At 35.2% G+C, this 21,482-nt stretch overlaps 3 protein-coding genes across 18 annotated transcripts in view; 2 read left to right on the forward strand and 1 right to left on the reverse strand.

Annotated features, from left to right (window-relative positions):
* Positions 1-3,240, forward strand: part of LOC5566136 (capon-like protein) — a 36,277-nt gene extending 33,037 nt beyond the window's left edge. For 10 of the 13 annotated variants that reach the window (XM_021839673.1, XM_021839672.1, XM_021839675.1 and 7 more), the window contains one exon: positions 110-1,208. In XM_021839673.1, coding sequence (XP_021695365.1) covers positions 110-1,075 — 966 coding nt within the window. In that variant the 3' untranslated portion in view covers positions 1,076-1,208. Of the gene's footprint in view, positions 1-109; positions 1,209-2,424 lie in introns of those variants that run through there. The other 3 variants (XM_021839676.1, XM_021839669.1, XM_021839677.1) reach the window with 2 other exon arrangements.
* LOC5566138 (golgin subfamily A member 6-like protein 22) overlaps positions 1-21,482 on the reverse strand; it is a 165,230-nt gene that overhangs the window by 33,234 nt on the left and 110,514 nt on the right. For 3 of the 4 annotated variants that reach the window (XR_002499306.1, XR_002499307.1, XR_002499305.1), the window contains exon 4: positions 18,158-18,307. The exons of the other annotated variant lie outside the window; for it this stretch is intronic. The gene's annotated coding sequence lies outside the window, so the exon portion shown is untranslated. The remainder of the gene's footprint in view (positions 1-18,157; positions 18,308-21,482) is intronic. 4 annotated transcript variants of the gene reach the window in all.
* Positions 12,730-20,642, forward strand: LOC5566135. Its single transcript, XM_021843415.1, has 4 exons — positions 12,730-12,958; positions 16,180-16,352; positions 16,414-16,605; positions 20,531-20,642. The coding sequence occupies exons 1-4, from the start codon at positions 12,827-12,829 to the stop codon at positions 20,640-20,642; spliced, it is 609 nt and encodes a 202-aa protein (XP_021699107.1). The 5' UTR covers positions 12,730-12,826.

Raw genomic sequence — 21,482 nt, forward strand, 5'->3', positions numbered from 1 at the left:
GGTAAGTAAGAACCGTAATGCATGATCGATATGAGATTTAATAATTCAGCATGCCGATATTGAAAGATACAATTTTCGTATCAATTTATTCATTAGTCTTTATTTTCAGTATCCTTATTTTCAGAGTAATCAAATGCTAAGCGATATACTTAACTTAGGTAACATGGGTCACCATTATCCTCCAATGCATCAGTTTACCAAAACCAATCAACCAACAGTGACTACATTGCAACAATCTCTAAATAACCCTGGTAGTGGAAGTTATTCAACACTCAACCAATTACATAATATACAATCCTCGCCCAACATGCTTGGCCAAACGGTTGGACCTCTTTCAACACAAGAGCTTTTGAAATTGAATCAAAGTATATTGAACCAAATAACGAGTTCCAATTTCAACTCCATGTATCCGACATTGTCTACGGCAAACATTGGATCTAGTCAACAACAACCTAACAGTTTCATGTATGCTAATCAGAATGCACCTGGCTTCAGCCCACAATCAGCTGCTACCGAAGGAGCCAAATCACCTTCGTCAAATAAAACAACGCACATGGATTTCCAACTCGGTTTAAATGATCAACAAGTGAACTCATCCAACAGGCAATTAGGCGATGACAACATATTACATAAAAATGATCAACGTGATGGCGAAAATCAAACACTCGTGAACGAGCCAACACAATTCATAAAACCACTATCTCAAGTTGGGACCCTAACAACAATGGATGCTGATGGAAAAGTTAAAGTAATTGTACCTGTTAACGCTAGTGAACAAGTGGAAGTTTCCAAATCACCAAATAGAAAATCAGCATCATTTTTGGAACTTTCGGGCAGTGCATGTAACGATGGAAGTAGTAAAAATGTGTCTATACTCAAAGAACCAAAAGAGAAGAAAACTTCCATTCCAAGTTTGGTAACATTGAAAGTGACAGATGAAAGCGGAACTGTTACTCGCAGGCTACCTGCAACACCAAGCTTCATTACCCGTAGTACTAGTGAAAAAGTTCCAAATCGTAGTCAAATAATGAGCCAAGTTCAACGTACACAATGGGCCCGTCATACTACGAAGTGAAATGTCGGTAAACATGGAGGAATGTTAAGCAATAAGGAATGGTGTATTATAATTGAAAATAAAAATGAAAAGTATAATAAGTGAACTAAAAGTTGACATATGTATAAGACACAGTAAAATGATCATAAATTTGTTTTCCATGTTTTAATTTTCATATCCGAAGTTGAATTGTGTTTGATAATTTTGGGAAACTATGCTTGCTATGCTTGTGTATTGCTATATAGGAGTAAAAAAATAATGATATACTGCCATAATCTTTGCCATTTTTCATCATTTGAAAACATGACGACAATGTTTTGGGGATTGTGGATTATATTTTTAGTCAAATATTTATAGTTATTTATTAATTGAACTAACAAACTGTTAAGTGCAACTTGATCATTTAAGGAAACGTCCATAAATGACGTAGCATTTTGTACACCCTCTAGTCTATTTTCTTATACCTAATACATAGTTCGTCACAAAATCGTAGACAGACAACACCCCCTCCCTTCTAAAATGCTACGTTATTTATGGACGGATCCTAAGCTAATACTAGTGAAGAAGTTTCTATGGTTCGAATAGATGTTTTATCGGTAAGTTCTAAAAGTATCATAGTTTCGTTTCTCGCTACCAATTTTACCGATAGTTTGGGCGCATAAACATTTCACTGTTCGATAAGACTTTCCACAATTATGAGCTGTGTAAGGTAAAAATATGTTATACGCCCCCTTAAGGAAATACTGCTCTATCGCAGTAGCAAAGGCATCCCTTCTAAAAAATTTTGTGTCAAGGTGTTCCTTATTTAGTTGGTCATGCTCTGCACGCAATATTCTCTTTCCAGGTTGCTTCAAAAAAGTGTACAAGATGTTTTTTTTGTAAACGGTCCCAATGTTTACGTTTCAAAACAACCCGGGCAATATGCCTCTCCCATACAAAAAAGGTCCACAGCGTTGTAGAAATGTTTCCGAAGAGAATTCTACCACCTGCTTAGCTTAAAAGGGTCTATTAGCATTCGACTTCCGGTAAAAGTTTTTGTTATAAGTACAATAGTTAAGAAAGAGTTTCATTCACCCTGAGGCTTGCTTATCAGAAGCAAGATTTTAAACCAAAAACCTGATTTTCGTTATTTATAGAATTTCTATTGATTGTTTATGCTTCTCAAAGAACAATATGCGCAACATCATTATTTCGCGAAAATGAAGAGGGGCGTATTGCACGAGTTACCCTACATTCTTTGTCAACTAAGAATTTTCGCGTTTGTGCGGTAAGCACGAAGGGCACGGGAAAATCTTTTTGACTCACCGCTAAGAATAATTATATGAATAATCAATTTACGTTATCATTTAATTAATAATTATTTTTTACAGCTCTCATCAACTGCCAAGGTAGCCAGATGGTTCCATCAACTCCAGTGGACTAACCAAAATCAGACGCTTTCAAGGCCAGAAAGTGGGTTTGTTTCAGGGGATTCACGTTCTGAAAAAAATCAGAAATCAGAAGCCGACATTACCGACAGTCTAGCCAAAGATCAACAACATCATCAGAATATAGATTTATGCGATGAGTATCTTTTGATTGAAGGAACAAGTAATTTATGGAGCAAATTGAACGTGAAAAAACGCAAAAAACTTTTGAGTATGAAATTAGGGAAGGTTACTACTTTTTAAAGATATTTATTATAATTCCTTGTTGGAAGATAATTATTTAAATAGTATTTTTATTAAGTACAAAATCATTTTTACTCAAACCCGCATTTCAAATCGTTAATGCCAATTAGTAAAATTTTATCATGTAATTTTCTCTTGAATACGCCATAACATTGGTCATCAATACTGTTAAAGCAAGCGATGTTTTCATTGTCGAAGGCGATCAAACATAATTAAAATTAGTATACGAATGAATCGTTAAGTATAGACATGACATCATTCACTACACTCAATATGAAATGAGAATATAATACGTACTACTTTTTTACAGTTTATAGAACTTTAATTTGGATTTTTTTATATATTATGCATTAGTATTTAAACTAACCTTACTATTTTCAGTAAGCAATATCTTATTTCTGACTAATACGTAGACAATAAAAAAAAATAGTTTTAAGAAATCTATATAATCATTTGCAATAGTGAATCAATTTAAATTGGAGTAATGTAATTTAGACAATTGAACAATAGTTATCTGATTAGAACAATGTTTAAGACTGACAAAATTTTAATTAAAATAAATACTTCATTATAATAATACTTATCATCCTCAATTAATTAACTTCGAACAATACCGAAATATCCTTTTTGAAAACATATTCATCTTTTTGCCATTACCTCCCTACTCGAACAAATCCTGCTTCGCAACTGGTATGTACGAGTATAATCTATGCCCTCCTAGAAAGTCGAGAAAATCTCCAAACCCAGAAGACCCACGATCGGCGGTATTAGAACTCACAACTTTCTGCATTTTTTTACAAGAGGGAAATATGCAACCAGACCCTTGAGAAGGTAACGCAGGGATAATTGGGATGCTACAACAGACCCAGAAAAATAGGCGCGTGCACTGCAATGTACAGAATGCACAGACTTACCCTTGGCCTCAGACCCTTTTTTCCCTGGAACCACCTTACGGTATTTCTTCTGGGAGGAACCAATGTAAAGAAGCCTTCAATAAGAAGCATAAAATCATAGCAAGAATGTTAGCAATTCTGACCATCCATACATTGATAATCTTCACACCGTGCGTGCACAATCATCGCAATCGTTGTGCGCAGTGATGTCAAGGTTGCGTTCCATAAAATCATTGCAAATAATGAGAATTTCCGTTATGCCATTATGCGAAACGTCCTTATGCGAATCGTCTTTCTGCGAATTGTCCCACCCCCAAATAAACATATTACAAATCGTGGAAAAATCTATTACCTACCACCTGGCAACATCGTCATCTCCTGCAAACACTAGACTCAAAGAAAACACTAACCATCAACTATTGCATTTGATTGCACTTGTAATCAGTGCTGGGAATGGTAATAGTAGTAGGCTTGAATTTCGAGAAAATCACGTGGCTCTCTCACTACAGTAGCTAAAAATTTGTGAAACTGATCAAGTAGCCTATGGACCAATGCATGAGGTCATTATTTGACGTTTGAGCGGTGCCGTGTTATTTATGTGGCCATGGCAACGAATGAATTTGACACCGCTCAAACGTCAAATTAGTGAACTCATGCACTGGTCCATTTTAGGTGCGTGAATTCTCTAAATCTGTAGTGTCACCATAGAACATTTTTCTACAGTAATTTTGGGTTGCCCTTAGCAACGGGTGTTTTGCAATTTTCAAGACTTTAGCCTACAGCAGCGATGAGCGTGAGTTTCACTAGCTTCGCTGACTGTGATTTGCTTTGCTTGGCTACTGTAGAGTGAATTTGAGATTTTTTTCCCAACCCTAATACACGTCAAAATCGAAAATCGTTCACTGCATAGAATAAATACCATTGCTTACCTAGTTTGTGTAGTCTATATTACTCAGTTTTTTCTCAGCTTTCTGATAGCTTTGTAATGATTGAAAAAAATGTGTTTCAATCACCTACCGGGGTGATAGAGTCCGCAGCGGTTGACTCTACTTCCTCCATCGATTCGCCATAGAACATAGGATGGTGTTGTCGGCGAAGTCAAAAATCCTAATACTCGTCGGCAGCACATCGCTTTCTATGACATCGGACCCAGGATTCAATCTTGAGGTACTCCCACCTTAATTCCTTTTTTGTCCCTCTATCTCATACAGTAGATTCCAACTTTTAGCTTGGTCGAGTTGAAAAGCTGCGCGTTCACCACTGCGACTATTTGAAGCCACAAACAATCAGTACCAGAATTGAGCTATGGGGTCCTGGGAATATCTCATGATTGGTCCCTAACTACATAATTCAACGCATTATTTCATGCAACAAACTGGCGTATTGAAATTAAAATTTGATTTTGTACAGAATGTTCAGCCCACATATTTATGATTGTTAACCTCTTTTACTTTCAAAATAAACCAAAACGAATAAATGCACTAGTTGATTCATAAGATTACACTGCGGAACACGTGTTTGTCTCAAGCAGCAAATACCACTAATTACTTAATTAAGGGTTGCTGAACCCATTACCATTTTCAAAAATATCATAGCACGTCTAGTTTTTGAGATACTGGTTGTTCAAAATGCAAAATTTGACTATTTTGACCAACTTGGATGCGAGTTTGCCAGCTTGTATAGCAATTGATTGGCTTTATGTGCCACAGAGTTTAAACTGTAAGTGTATAACAATATTTAACAACAAAGTTCATGATACTTTTGATGGTCAAAAGTAATTTTTTGGTTGTTCAGAAAAGTATTGTATTTTGCCATATAAGAGAAACGAAGAATTTTGTATGGAGACTGCAAGCATGTTGAAAAAATCGTTTTGATGTAAATTTCATCATACAATTTCAACTGAAATTTAAATTAAATTGAAAGTTTAAGTTATATTTTGCATACTTGGGGGATTAGATCACTGAAAAGTTTGATAAATCATACTTCAAATTTCATGTAAATATCAACGAAACCAGTGTTTTATACAACTTTGGCTAAAAATTGTGACGTGCAGGACACACACTAATTTGATCCTTGAGACACACAAAAATGTTCTTTTTGTTACACTGTGTTATCTATCTTCTATATAAATAAAAATGGAATGGTGTTTGTATGTCACGGCTTATGAATGGGTGAACGACTCGGGATGATTCTTTATCCGTTTTGTTCGTCAAGGGTTCCGACGTGTTTGTCTGTATAAAAATCCCATGATATTCACCAGGAAAATTGGAAAAAACGAGAGTGAACAGAACTGTCATTTTGTATGGGACGATTCATAGCATTTTTCAACAGCCTACTTGATGGCAAGACGAAGTTTGCCGGGACCACTAGTTATCAATAATTTAACAGACAAGGTAATTTGTTACTTATCCTCGAATGCCACTGTTTGCGAGTGCTTCAAAAATCAAGTTTTGCAACGCGTTGCATACAACATTTTTTTGCAATTTCTCATCGTAATAGGCTGTTTCTCATCACGCCTATCTGTCATGAAACGGCCTACGTTCCTGTACTGAATTATGCAGTATCGTAATAGTCAGTTGGCTTGCCGAGTAGGATAATTACGACGAGTGGTGTAAAAATCGAGTTCTGCAACGAGTTACGTACAACATTTTTTGCAATTTTGTAGAAGACCACTTGAGGGTATAAGAAATTATCCTGGAATGCATTCACCATTATTTTACCATTTCTGAAAAATTGTTGTGTTATGACTCATTACGTAACTCAAAATAATTGCGTAATGAGAAAGCGTTACGTAATAAATCATTACAGCACTGGTTTCAGTTGCGTAATGACTATTCCCGCCCTGCATACTTCAATGCTGGAAAGTAGGCCGTTTCATGATAGATGGGCATGATGAAAAACAGCCTATTACGATGAGAAATTGTAAAATGAATATTACGCAACGCTTTTTCATTGCGCTACTGTTTTGAGCTGCGTAATGAATCAATTTTCAGAAATTGCATAAAATAATTAATGCATACCGGTATGATTTATGATACTCTCTCAAGTTATCTTCTACGAAATTGCAAAAACGTTGCACGCAACTCGTTGCACACTATTTTGCAATTACGACTGTTGGAATATTACAGTTCGATACAACTCAGTATTCCTCAATCAGGTAGGCTGTGGGATGATCGTCACAAATTTTCACATTTCAATTGCTTATTTAATTTTCAAAGACTGATTAGGTAAGACGCCGTACACAATTATCAGCCATATTGCAAGTCATTCATGTGCTGAATTGTCTATACATAGAGTAAGGTGGGGCAAAGGTTCGACCTATGTGGTATACTCAAAGTGTTCAAAAAGACAATAGCAGTTGAAACAAATTAAATGCCTCACAGTGAACCTTCAACATATTGGCTATCATCTTGCTTTTGCATGAACAAACTTGTGTCAAAATATTTACCCATTTCTAATTATAACAGTTTCAAAATTGATTGTCTTAAACGAACTTCTGCCCCCACCGGGTGGGGCAAGAGCTGGAGTCTAGTGTGGGGTAAAAATTCGCTGGCTAAAACACAAAATATCGATACTTTTATGACAGGCATACTTTATACCAGCCGTAAACTTATGTTTGCAGAAATGTACACACTAAATTTGCATCAAACTTAAATTACATATTTTAACGGTTTTTATATGATCTAACGTGTGATATGATTTTCATCTCCAACGAGCCTACCAAAATAGAAAAAATAATCAAATCCTCTGTTTCGCACCTTAGGATATCCGATGCAATTAATCAAAATAATTTTAATAAATGCTACAGATAAAATTTATGTATTTATTAATAGTAATAAATTCAAAAATACCAGTTTTTCGCAAAACTAAGTGAAAATGTTAAATTCTAGTGACATTTTTCGCACGATCAGGCAAATTTCGCTAAATTTGAAGATAATATGTGGATTCTAGTCAATTTGCAAATATTTCCGTAAGTTTATACATGGGTCGATCTTTTGCCCCGCTGATTCAAAAATTTTCCCCACGATGTTTCCAAGCATTTATGCAAAAACTAATACCACAAACCTCAAAGCGTCCTTATGATAGGCTTAGAAACGCCCTTATATGAAATATTGAAAAAGATTTTATCATTATTTGGTTCAATGCAACGAAAGTTTGACCAAAAATTACAATATTTACGTCGAAAAACAACATATACAGTCAACTCTCCCTAACTCGATATTAAAAGGACCATCGATTTAGGGAGGTATCGAGTTACAGAAAATCAGTGCAACTGCGATCCAAGGGACCAGGGCAGGCAATCGTCAGATTCGTCACAGTCCGAACGTCGATTCAAAATCGTCAACGAACAACTTTGTCTTCATTCCGTTCGCTCCCCTTTCTCAAACGAAGGAGGCGTTTATTGTATGCACAAAACGGCGAATGCCATCCCAGAATTGCTTGTATTGGCGATTTAACCCGTACTCCTCAAGCTTCAAAAATAGCTCTGTTGGTAAGCGCGTGAGGTTGACGATTTAGAGATCGTTTGTTCAACTCCGGGCACGTTTTATTTTTTTGTTTTTGTTTTATTTTTTTCAAAAAGGCTCATAATCTATCGACGCCACGGTTCATATTTTTAGTCGGCTCAGAGCTCCCAAACGAAAATTCGACCATAACAAAGGAGGCTTATTTGTTCGTCATGACGTCGAGCCTTTGCGGCGGACCACTGCAGCAAATCGTCATCCAACGCTGGTTGAGTGAAGATGACGATTCTTTTTTTAGTTCCGTCGACGACTTATTCCATTTGACGATGACGATTGTCTACCCTGCAAGGGACCATCGAGTTAGCCATGAAATCAAACTTTTACTATGGTTCTCTAACTCGATATCGAGATACACAATATCGAGTAAAGGAGAGTTAACTGTAGAAATAATTTTTCCAAAAATCAATCGATTTTTGCCCCACTTTACTCTACGTATATATAAATCGCCCCATAAGCTCCCGTCTTTTTTATAGTGAACATACAAATTCTACTGCCTCCTCTACATTATATTGCAACTCAGAATTCGTCATAGTCAGCTTCTGATTCTACATCCGAATCCGACTCAATTAGGTTCATCAAATGGAGGTAGAATCAGAACCCAGTTGACTTAGTACATGTCAATGGTTGCTACTCCGTGATTGATCGGAACTGGTAAGAATTGCACTATGATCCAAATAAATAAGGGATGGGAGTTTCCGCTTACTCTCGAAGTGCAATTTTAGCAGATCTAATATTAGTGATCAATAACGGCGCCGGCCAAGTCCTTACAGTCAGTTGGGATGGGGAAGGAATGTTAGGGTTAATGATTGTTGCTTCTAGAGACCGAGAATACCTCTGCATGTCCACAATCACCACGGGAAGGGTGTTTATTAGTGAGGGAGGAAAAGATCTGGGAGTCACCTCTGGTCGATGATGCGATCCATGGACAAGGGGGAAATATACGACTTATATTTAAAGCTAGTTTTGTATTTTTGTCTCGAGAAGTTTTTGGTAGAAGCTTTGAAAAATACGTCAACATCTATAATGTCGAACAATTCAAAAGATGTTTTTATTAATGACAAAAACTGAAAATTACATGTATATATTTTAAGTTATATGGAACAGGAACAATGCCGACACTTGTAGTGACGAACTATACATAGTTTATTTGAAAATTACATATGAGTATTACTGTGCATTTTGTCTCGATATGGTAGAAGTTTAAAAAAATACGTCGACATCCACAATGTCGAACAATTCAAAAGATAATTTTTAATAATGTCAAAAAGAGAAAAACATATGTATATTGAAATTGTATTAGATAAAAGCATAATGCCGACACTTACAGTGACGAACCATACAAAGTTTGTTTTAATATTACTTAAAAGTTACGCTTTCAAGAAAGTATGTGTTATCACAATCATCAAACGAACTCACCAGTTGGTAATCGATCCTCGACTGAACACAAAACTGACACCGACAGCAAAACTTCTTGGCGTCCTGAAAACAAACCGTCTTGCTTCCTAAATACCTACCCAGCAAGACGCTCCAAAACAGAAAAAAAAATCTTCGGAGACGAAAACACGCGCGAAACCGTGAGCAAAATCTATCCGACGACGCAAAACCGAACCGTCTTGCTTGGGCTTCACGAAGCACTCTGTTACATTTTTCAGCATTGTTTCTTTCGGTAGGAAAAGTAGGCCGTTTTGTTGTCCATTCTCTTGAAAAAAAGGGTGATTTGCAACGGAACTGCAAAACTTGATTTTATACAATTCCGTTCCAAATCAATCAACTTTTTATTGAGAAGATGCACAACATAACGGCCTGCTTTTCGTACCAAAAGAACAATGCTGAAAAGTACTAATTTTCAGTACTGTTTTGGGAGGTGTCAATCAAATATTCCAGTCTCTTTTGCCATAGCATCTGATGTGCGATGGTTATCCGATAAAGACTGGTGATTCTAGTTTAGGATCGAATCGTTTAGCATCCAATAGGCAATATAAGTCTCTATTATATGAACGAGAAAATTTGTGACTTTCCTAGGTACCTACTACTGTATCACAGCTTACACGATTGAAAATGGATGTATGCCCACGTAGGTTCTATGGAATAGTTATTTATGCAACAAATTGCAAAATGATGATTTTTTCAGCACGAGTCGTACATTTATCCAACGAGGCTCGCCGAGTTGGATAAATACGATGAGTGCTGAAAAAATCGAGTTTTGCAACGAGTTGCATACAACATTTTTTGCAATAATGAAAATTGCCGATAAAGTTGGAATTTTGGGGATATTTCAAGAAAATCCACATGGCCATCCATGCGTAGTAGCAACTCAGTATTTCTCAATCAGGTAGGCTGTGGAATGACTGTCAAAAATTTTCACATTTTCATTGCTGATTCTACTTTCAAAGACAGGCCAGGTAAGGACGCCCCGCTTAGAATTTTCAACCATATTGTATATGCTGAATCTTGGCAAATTACAAGAACCACCCCATAACGCTCCCGTCCTTTTATATAGTGAACCCATAAATCCTCTACTTCCGTAAGACTCAGAATCTCCACGGTTAACCAGCTTCTGATTTTTAGCACGATAAAAAGAAACAAGGTATTATATTCCGAAAAATGACATTTGGTAGTGACGTCAATCCTATCGCAATCTTGAACGAGTACAAGAGAAAGCAAAGCCTGCTCTCTTTTACTATCCTTCTAGCCCCATGCTTGGCGATAGGAATAACGACATATGTTTTTACTGAAAATCGTTGTTTACACGTGGGAATAGCCTACCTCGTTGTGTATACCGTGATTTTTAGGATCCGAATCCGATCTAATTCGGTTCGTCAAATGGATGAAGAATCAACTCAAGTTCTGATTGTACATTCATTTGACGAACCGAATTGAATCGGATTAGGATCCTAGAATCAGAAACTGGTTTCAGAAAATCACAACATTTCAATAAATGACGTATGGAGGTGATCCGACGCCGATTCGATAATTTCCAAAACAATACTGAAAAGTGCTACTTTTCGATACTGTTATTAGTGCTGAAAAGTAACACTTTTCAGCATTGTTTGTATCGGTACGAAAAGTAGGCTATTATATAGGTCATTTTCTTGATAAAAAGTAAGCCGATATGTAATCGAATTGCAAAAATGTTTGTTTGTGCTTTAAGATATAATCCAGCTGAAACGTTTTTTTTTCTTTAATAGTAAAAAATTTTGTTGCAACTCGTTGCATTCAGGCTTCTTTAATTATTTTTTTTCGTAATACTAACAGTTTTCCAATCAAATTTTTGAACTACTCATGTTGAATGGATGATGTTACATCAGATAAGAAAGATAGTGGTACATAAGCGTCATCAGTGAAGTAGCTTTAATAGAACACACGTCGTACGATCCTTCCAACGTTTACAGCATTGCGTGAGCCTTTATTACAAAGGAAGGTGGAAATGTATGCAATCGTTCCCACCTTAATTTCCAGGCGTTATTCTTTTAGGTAATGGCGGAAAGCTTTGTATTCAAAAGAAATTTATATGATTATTTTTTTTCATACTTGTTGGCTCAGCTATCTGCAAAAAGGCCAAAAACAAAATAGTATCGATAAAATATTCAATATATTGAATATGATGCATTTAATTAAATTGGACAAGAAAAGTACCAATTTTCGACCCTGCACTAATTTTCGACCCATCCATACGATTTTGGCCTACTTTGTATGAAAATCCGAAAATTGGCACAGAATTCTTGTAGGTCTAAAATTATTGCTTTTTCCCTATTTAATTTTTTTATTAACAATTTGAAACAAGGTATGTACTTTGTCAAATAAGCTAAACCTAAATTCAAATATTATCCATGCAAAATGTAGATAATATTTGATAGCAAATGTAAAGTGGAAGCGGAATTAGTACATGAATTATAATATCTGCAAGCACATTCTCTTTAAAAAAAATCCATATTTATTTATATTTGTTTTCTGAACATGTTTTTTTATAACACATTACCCATTTTTTTAGTATTTACTGCCGCTTACTGGGAGACAGCCTGTTATCTTCTCATTTCCCTGGTGTTACGTCCCAACTGGGACAGAGCCTTATTCACAGCTTTGTGTTCTTATGAACACTTCCACAGTTATTAGTTGAGAGCATTTTTTACCAATTTACCATTTTTTCTTGTGTTTATCGTGAGGCAAGTTCAAAGATACTATGTCCATTGAAATCGATAAAATTTCCTCTACGAAAAGATCCTCGTCCGGCGGGTTTCGAACCCACGACCTTCATCTTATCTTACTACGCGTTTATCGTTACGGCTATCTGGGCCTGCTATACTCAGCTTATTGTTGTATTAGTACGTACATAATTTTGGTAATCTCCGGAATATTTGTGGGATCATGAAAGCAAAAATTTCCAATTTTATGATTAAGTTATTTGTACCACGCATTTGATTCTTATAATGGCAGAATAACGTTTATCTCAAATTAATCACTTAACAGAGATGGACATTGTTGTTACTGAAAACAAAACGATGATGCTTATGGGGAGATTACTCTCGTTTGCAAAAAAATCAAACATGAAATGTAAATGTTTACTTGTCGAGTAAAAGAAATTCATAGCTTGGAGGAGGTGTAACTTCATTGGCTCTATCATTACTCATTTTTCATTGAAGGAGTGTAGTATTGCTAAAAGTACCCGCCAGCAAGTGAAAAAATACAATGAGTGACAACGAGATGAAACCTACCATGAAACGGAAACCATCCGGTATTTTGAAATCGGACATACCAAAAAATCGGAAGCCTTCAGGATTGTCTATAGACGTTAAAACGCAAAAAGCGTTAGATCACGAGGTTTGTATAGTAATTAACATCAGACGTGATAATATTCAGAGAGGATTTCGAAGATTTGTCGATAATATAATGTAACTGTAAAAGCTTCAGTGTCAGTAGCTCGCGTGACTCTTTATTATAAATATAAATGAAAGAGCATTACGAAAACGCCTATCACTTAAATGTTATCATCATAGCAAATCTAATCATTTACAAGGATTTACTCAGGAGAATGGGGAACAAAGAGAGAAAGGTATATAAACGTAACTCTGGTAGAAGGGTAGATACGACTATCCTTTTTGACTTATGCTTCGGTCTAGCTTCGAAGGAAGGCAAATGAAAGTGTGAACTGAAATTTAATAATTGTATTTCCTGTCGTTGTCGGCCACTACCATTTGAACTCCCGTGAAGAAAGAGAAATTAATTTTCTTCTAACCATAAAAAACGTTAGCACATCGGGAGGCCACCCTGAAAAAAGAAATAATCCAACGACAATGTACAGTTCAGATATTTTCAGTTATGGATTGTCTTTCGTGGTATACATGCGATCGAACCGGAGGCTTTTGTTGGAGATACTGGGTTTTCAGTTAAATTTTGTGATGTGATATAAAAAAAGATAAGTGATCACTAGTTTAAATCATTCTTGGATATGATAAACATATAGTCCAAAGGTTTATATAACGTCTGAAGAATTGAACAGTGAGAATGATTCATATAAATAACAGCCTCCCGTTGTAAGTGTCTTATGCATGTGAAACATATATCGTTTTTTTGCATTGCTGGAACTGCATGTTGATAGTCTAATTGAGAGTGTTAGCATTTTTCGAATATGGATTACATCAGCCAGTCATAAAAATGAAAGTTCATAATACTCATTCGGTGAATCACGTGAATGTATTCAAATCAATGTACAGTAATGTACAGAATAAAGTACGCATTCATCATTTTTAATACATAATGATTAAGGCCTCTGCTTCTAGTGATCCGATTGACTCAAAATTTTACCCGTAGCTAATTGATACCTTGAATTTTAATCAGGAATAATTTATAAATATTTTATAAATGCTAATGCTTTTATAGCTAAACAGTATCGCAAATCACTTATTTTGCAAAATTGCTTATTTTTGCAAAAGAGAGTTACTGCTCTAAATAAGTCCATTTAAAATTAATTGCTAATTCAAAATTATGCCATTTTTGTCCGAATTGCAAATTTGTGATAACAATCGGTGCACTAGAAGCCGATATCCAAAACAAAATAAATAACATTTTGAATGAAAAAGGGCCGATACATAAATTAACCTGTCCAGTACTGTAGAACATTATAAAAAGTTTGTTAAAGAATAGGATAGATTATTGATTAATGTCAGTCAGAAAAAAGTGTGAAAAGTCAACAATCCTGCTACAGTGGGCTAGGACTATGCCACCTACGAATTGGTGGAAATTTCCTTGACTATTTTGCCTCCCACATTATATACGGATGCGAAAATGGCAACTTTGGCAAAGAAAGCAGTTCACAGTTAAATTTTGTGGAAGTTATAAGTAAACTAAACTCTGGAAGAAAACTAAGCTGAGAAGCAGGCTCTTTTCCAGTCAGGAACTGATGCAAATAAGAAGAAGAAGATAATTTAAAAATAGTGATTATACTTTTGAATAGGATGGGTTGTGTTCTTATCAAAAAAAGAGAGCTTATTTTATATATTTGGATAATAAAAGAGAAGATAAATCCCCAACAATTGTGTGAAACTATCAAGACCACGCTGCAATCGTTTAAATTCATAAGATAAAATTGATTCAAGAAGTGAAAACAAAGAGCATAGTGGAACTCCAAATCTATGCGCGTGAAATTTGCTAGTGAATGTTTATGTTCTAGGAGCGGAACGGTAAAGCGCCTTTGGATGCATGAAAATTATTGATAGAAATGTGCATTTTGTTGGTGCTTTATTTTTAATGAAACCAGTAAATGTTTATCAAGTTAAGGTTGTGGAGATTCGAATACATTAAAAAAGTGGTTTCGATGTGACCGGCCCACTATCTACACTTGGTCTTTCAACGTGTTCAAATTTATGTTTCGAATTATCTCCGAAGGAATGCCAAAATATTTGGGATGATCATCTTCTTCTTCTTCTTCTGGCGTTACGTCCCCACTGGGACAGAGCCTGCTTCTCAGCTTAGTGTTCTTATGAGCACTTCCACAGTTATTAACTGAGAGCTTACTATGCCAATGACCATTTTTGCATGCGTATATCGTGTGGCAGGTACGAAGATACTCTATGCCCTGGGAGGTCGAGAAAATTTCCAACCCGAAAAGATCCTCGACCGGTGGGATTCGAACCCACGACCCTCAGCTTGGTCTTGCTGAATAGCTGCGCGTTTACCGCTACGGCTATCTGGGCCCCTATTTGGAATGATTGGGATGATCATACAAAGTTCTTTTTTCTTGTAATGCAAAATTCATAGGGATCATGTTAAGGATGTTAAGCCCATAAAAATGAGATCTCTAACATTTTTATTATACGAACAAACAATTCAATGGTTCCAACGTGTTCGTGTGTACAAATAATTTAAAAAGATCGCTGCAAAAGTATGATAAACCAAGAGATAAAAGCTGTAACTTTCTATGGGAGTCTTCATAGTATTATAGAACGGCCTACTGAGTGGCAATGCAACGGGCCAACTAGTTGACTTAGTACTCAATTACAATCAAAATTAATACCGTTTTGTCTCAAATTTCGAACAGACTCATATTCCGAACACTCGGTTTTTGTATGGCGGTGTGGTTGAAATGTTTCACTGAAATGTGTCATCAAATTACCAGGAAATATCAGTCAATTGCAATGCAATTTAAACGTCTTTCAATCTATTCTATACCTCTGGAGTAGTTATGATTCTCTAGTTTGGGACCAATAGTACGAGCTCAGATAAATTTATTTGTAAAATAATTCATTTGAATACGATTTATTCGTGCTGTTCGGAATATGAGACAGAATGAACACAGTGTTCGGCATTTGAATCAAAATGTTGTTCCATACTTGTACGTAAAAACAATACTTAACAAGCTTAAACAAACAATTTTATCGGCACACCCAACAACTAACAGTTAGACTTTGCCGAGAAATTAAAATTGCCACAAATATCAGCTTATTTATGCCTATCAGATGTATTTGAAGTCACTGTTGGCCTTAAGTGTTCGGAATATGAGCCAAAACGGTATTCAAATTGGAAATTTTTATTTGATTCCGCAGCAGATTTCACCTCCATCATCAGTTTCACCACAACTATCAGTCACATGGGCTACTCATGTGCAAGCAAGTAACAATGAAGGCGAAGAGATAGACAAAGAAAGTTTTGTAGATGACATATTTTTCAGTGCTGAAAAAGCATTAGAAATGAAACCAACAGAGCGAAATGCGTCAAGGTAATTGTTTTTTCTTCCAATTTGTTTCCAATACTTCTACTAAACCCATATAAATCTGCAGCATTGAAATCCATGATACAGAAGATGAGGATTATTCTGCCAGTTTGAATGCCATCATCAAAAGGAAAGCAAGCATCAAAAAGAAAAGAGGATCTAGACGACATCGTAGAACTTCAAGTCCAATTAGCCAAATCATGGGATCCAGTAGCGGTGATCGTAGACGGTCAAGCGTGTACACGACTAGTTCAGGAGAGTATGTATTAACTATTTGAAACTCTATCTGTAAATTTCGCTTTTGGGAAGAAAACTTTATAAAATATAAATGTAACTTCAGCGTTTTTGGGGACATACATTATCGGAAATGCATATGTTCAAATTTATTTTCGGATAACCCTCGTGAATTGACTTGATGAGAATACGTTGAAATATTTCAAACATAAAGAATACACCATACATGTTTTATACGAATATTCACAATAATCGCTTATAATTATCTCATGTCATTCTTTGGTAATGATTTTATATTATTCCTTAAAACTAAACGTTTATATTATAATTTGTTAAGTTTGTCCACTCACTTTTACTGGTATAAATTAAAATCTTTACGCGTCGATCAATACATCAATTAGCATCTAATGTGGCAAAGATAATTTAAATTCCTATTACACATTTTTAAGCCAACTTGCTTGTCCAAACCAGGATTGTCAGTTCCATGTCATGTCATAACAACTGAAAAATGTGATGTATGAAATGATGAAATGAATGAAAGGCAAAATTTTATATTTAAAAAAGCGTTTTAAAACACAAATATTTAATTTCATGTTTATTTTTTATGTTTTATTTCTCTAAGAACTGCTGTAACATTGGAGGATGCGAAAGAAGATGAGACACAGGATAGGATTTTTGAAAATATAAGATTGCATAAAGAAGTGTTACAATCAGTCAAGATGGAACCATGGAGTATGAAGCGCAAGTTAAAACTGGTGAAACAGGTTAGTTGGATGAACAAATAATCAAATGAGAATTATCAATATGAATAAATATCAACAATTTGTGTTGCTTTTTCCATCCAGGCTAAAAGTTATATAATACAGCATGAAGGTGTATTGCAAGATCATTTTGCTTCACGTTCGGCGAAAAGTTTACTTACACAATTCAATATTTTCCTAGCTACGGTAAGGAATACCACGTTGATGATGTACATGTTTTATTTTGGAGAGATCCTTTTTTCAGAAATGGCGGCAAGTTTTACGAGAAATAACAAATGTTTCTACATATTTAATCCCTTGGGAGTCTAGAATAAAAGAAATTGAATCTCACTTCGGATCCGTTGTAGCTTCATATTTCACGTTTCTCAGATGGTTATTCTGGGTAAATATAGTAATATCATGTCTTCTGATTTTCTTCGTAATGATGCCAGAAGAAATCTATGTTAATCGAGATCGAGCAAAGTGTGACATTAGAAAAACTATGTCTTCGCAAGAACAGGCCATATCATCGAATTTCAGTACGATTTGGGAATTTGAAGGAAGGTTGAAATACTCTTCATTGTTCTATGGGTAACTAATGTTGCGTATATGTGAATTTTTGAATAACATTCAGAATCTGCTTTTAATTTTTCAGCTACTACTCTACATTTTCAGGTGCGATTTCTTGGGGGTATAATTTACCATTAGCATATTTTCTCACAGGCTTAGTAGTATACATATACAGCTTCGTTGCAACATTGAAGAAGTAATAATCAATAAATAGCATAAAATGTGATGCCTAATTATGTGTTTGTTATAGAATGGCTAAAAACTCACGGATGTCGAAGCTGTCATCAAAAGATGATGAATATGTGTTTGCATGGAAACTGTTCACAGGCTGGGACTACATGATTGGCCACACTGAAACCTCGCAAAATCGAATGGCATCTATCATTTTAGGTTTCAAAGAAGCACTCTTGGAAGAAGCTGAAAAGAAGAAAGACACGAGAAAGCAAGTATCAATCAATCATATTTTTTCATAGTTATTGATCTATTAAACTTTTATTTTAGCTGGCGAATCATATTGCTACGAATAACGGTTAATTGTTTAATACTTGGATTACTAGTCATATCGGCATTTGCAGTAGTGCAAGTTGTTAAACGATCTATGGATATCAAAGAAACAGACTCATGGTGGACGAGGAATGAAATAACTATCGTAATGTCATTAATTACATTTTTCTTTCCAATGGTTTTTGAAGCATTGGGATTACTTGAATATTATCATCCACGAAAACAATTGAGAATACAGTTGGCGAGAATTATGGTTTTAAATTTGCTCAACTTGTATTCACTTATATTTGCATTATTTGACAAAATAAGTCATATGACGGAAGAATTGCATAGAATGAAGCCCTCGAATTTTACAAGTGATAGTCAATGTATAACCATAGCTAAAAACCAAACATATAGCAATTTTAGTGCATCGAGTATGGCACTTTTCGCAGAACAAGCTTTAAAACCTATGTCGCTTACACTATCACAAGAACTATTTGATGCTCCAAGTAATTGTTACAAATTATTTATCAAATGCCCAGTGCAGACAACGATCAATGCTGCGATTTTGACGATGTTCTTTTCAAATATAACTAGTTCCATGTCACCTGCTTCTAATACATCTGAGTACTATGTACCAACCTCTAATATCATGACCACTTCCTATACAACCATGGATGACTTAAACTCTTCTATTATCTCAATGGAAACTACACCGACTTATAGCAATATAGAAGAAAAAGATGACTCATTTGTTGCTGAATTTGGTTATGAGGATGATGATATTGCTTATTATTTAGAACAAAGAATGCGCAATTTACCGAATGATCAATTTGAAGACATTCCAATTAATAAAAGAGAACTGAACATGAGCGACATATATCAAAATTATAATATATCCAGCGAAACATTGACTGAGTCTTCAACAACAAATGAATTTTTCGAAGTGGTAACACAAGCTCTTTACGCCAGCACAGCAACAACTGATTTTCAAACTATGACGTACAATGAATTGTATACATATGTTACTGAAAAATACGACGAATTTCTTGAATCGTACTATTACTCGGAAGAAGATGAAGAACATGAAGACAATAGTTGTTTTCAATGGATTTGCCCAAATACTACTGATTCTACAACAGAAGCTATTTCAAGCAGCCAAGCACCACTCTCAGATGGTGTAACCATTACAACAGAAAAGCAAACCTTATTCGACGTCACAATTCCAGTTGTGGAAAGCACATTGGCTACAAGTAAAGAGTTCCCGACGCAAAGTGCTAGGGAAGGAAAATTCAAGAACGCAGATATACGAACACTTTGCTGGGAGACTATGTTTGGACAAGAACTGGCCAAACTAACTATCATGGACTTGGTAAGTTCAACGAAATAGTTTGTTTTAAATTTTAAGCCAATAATTTACTATCAATATCTAGCAAAGATAAATGAAAGAAAATTGTTTTCTTTGTTTAATTACAGTTGATGACTATTTTCTCGACAATGACACTTGATTTTATGCGAGCATTATTTGTTCGTTATATGAATAACTGTTGGTGTTGGGATTTGGAAAAGGTGTATCCAAAGGTAAAATGATTCTTGTTAGAATACGCTTGTTTAGCTAAATAGACTTTTTTTTATTATTTTAGTATGGAGATTTCAAAATTGCTGAAAATATACTACATCTTGTAAACAATCAAGGAATGGTGTGGATGGGCATGTTTTTCTCGCCAGGTCTTGCTGTGATCAATATATTCAAATTAATTATCATAATGTATTTGCGGTCGTGGACTGTTCTCACATGCAATGTTCCTCACGAAGTAGTGTTCCGGTAAAATATAAGATTCAGCTATGTTGTTGCTGTTTTTGAATAATTGAATCTTTTTTTCAGCGCCTCGAGATCGAATAACTTTTACTTCGCACTCCTTTTAACTATGTTATTTTTATGTGTACTACCAGTGAGCTACGCAATTGTATTCTTAGAGCCATCATGGCATTGTGGCCCATTTTCACATTCCAATAGAATTTATCACCTTCTTACAAATGCTACGGAGAATATCATTCCAGATGCTATAACTAAATACATTGTTTCGCCAGCAGCAGTGATTCCATTGCTTGTACTTTTGATATTAATTATATACTATCTATTATCCTTGACAGGATCTCTCCGAGAAGCAAATCAAGATTTGAAGTTACAATTGCGCAAAGAGCGAACAGAAGAGAGACGAAAAATGTTCAAAATAGCGACAACTCAACATTGTCAACAAAATGAAACAATGAAAGGACTTTCAAATTCATGGCATAAAGTGTTGGATTCCACACAACAAAAAGCTCATCCGACAACAAACGGAAATGATCAAAATTCCGATATGGTCAGCACTAAACACCGTCAAAGACTACAGCGTATGATGCAAAAAGCTTTACAGAAGCAAACCGACCATCAAACAGAAAATAATGCAAATCAAGTGCCTGAGCATAATGCGGATTTTGGACAACAAGAGTTGAATAAGAAACTCGTTAAAAACAAATCGGGTAGAAATGAAACTGAATCTAGAGATAATTTTAGTGGAATATCAATTAGAACTATTAGTGAACAGAAAACTTCGAATTGGGTTGAAAAAATTCCTGTCATTACAATCAGTAAAACATCTAGCGATGAGTGTGTACTAGATTCAGATGTTGAAGACAATCAGGATAAATGTCAGTGAAATTTTTGTAACATTTTTGAAAGATTGAATGATGTTCTCTATGCTTAATAAATGTGAGTTTTGCCCACAGAGAAAGAGCTCAAAATCAGAAAATTTTTGAAATTTTAACCACTATCAGTTTATTAACTTTGAAAACATAACAAACGTCTCTCCACGGTCTTAGCCTTTTCGTAATAGATAGTACATAGTTACATAGATAAATCTTTTGTCAACATAATCATAAATAAATAAATGAAAACCCTCAAATTGATACTATACAATTTAATTCCACTAAAGTTTGTATCCTTTGACAGATACGCGGATCTTAACCTCAACTGTAAGGCCGTCTTCAGTTTAGGTCGAAATTCGCGTATCTGTCAAAGGATACAAACTCTAGTGGAATTAAATGGTACATTACTAAATTC

This window comes from Aedes aegypti, chromosome 2, assembly GCF_002204515.2.
Source record: "Aedes aegypti strain LVP_AGWG chromosome 2, AaegL5.0 Primary Assembly, whole genome shotgun sequence".
NCBI classification, from domain to species: Eukaryota; Metazoa; Arthropoda; class Insecta; order Diptera; family Culicidae; genus Aedes; species Aedes aegypti.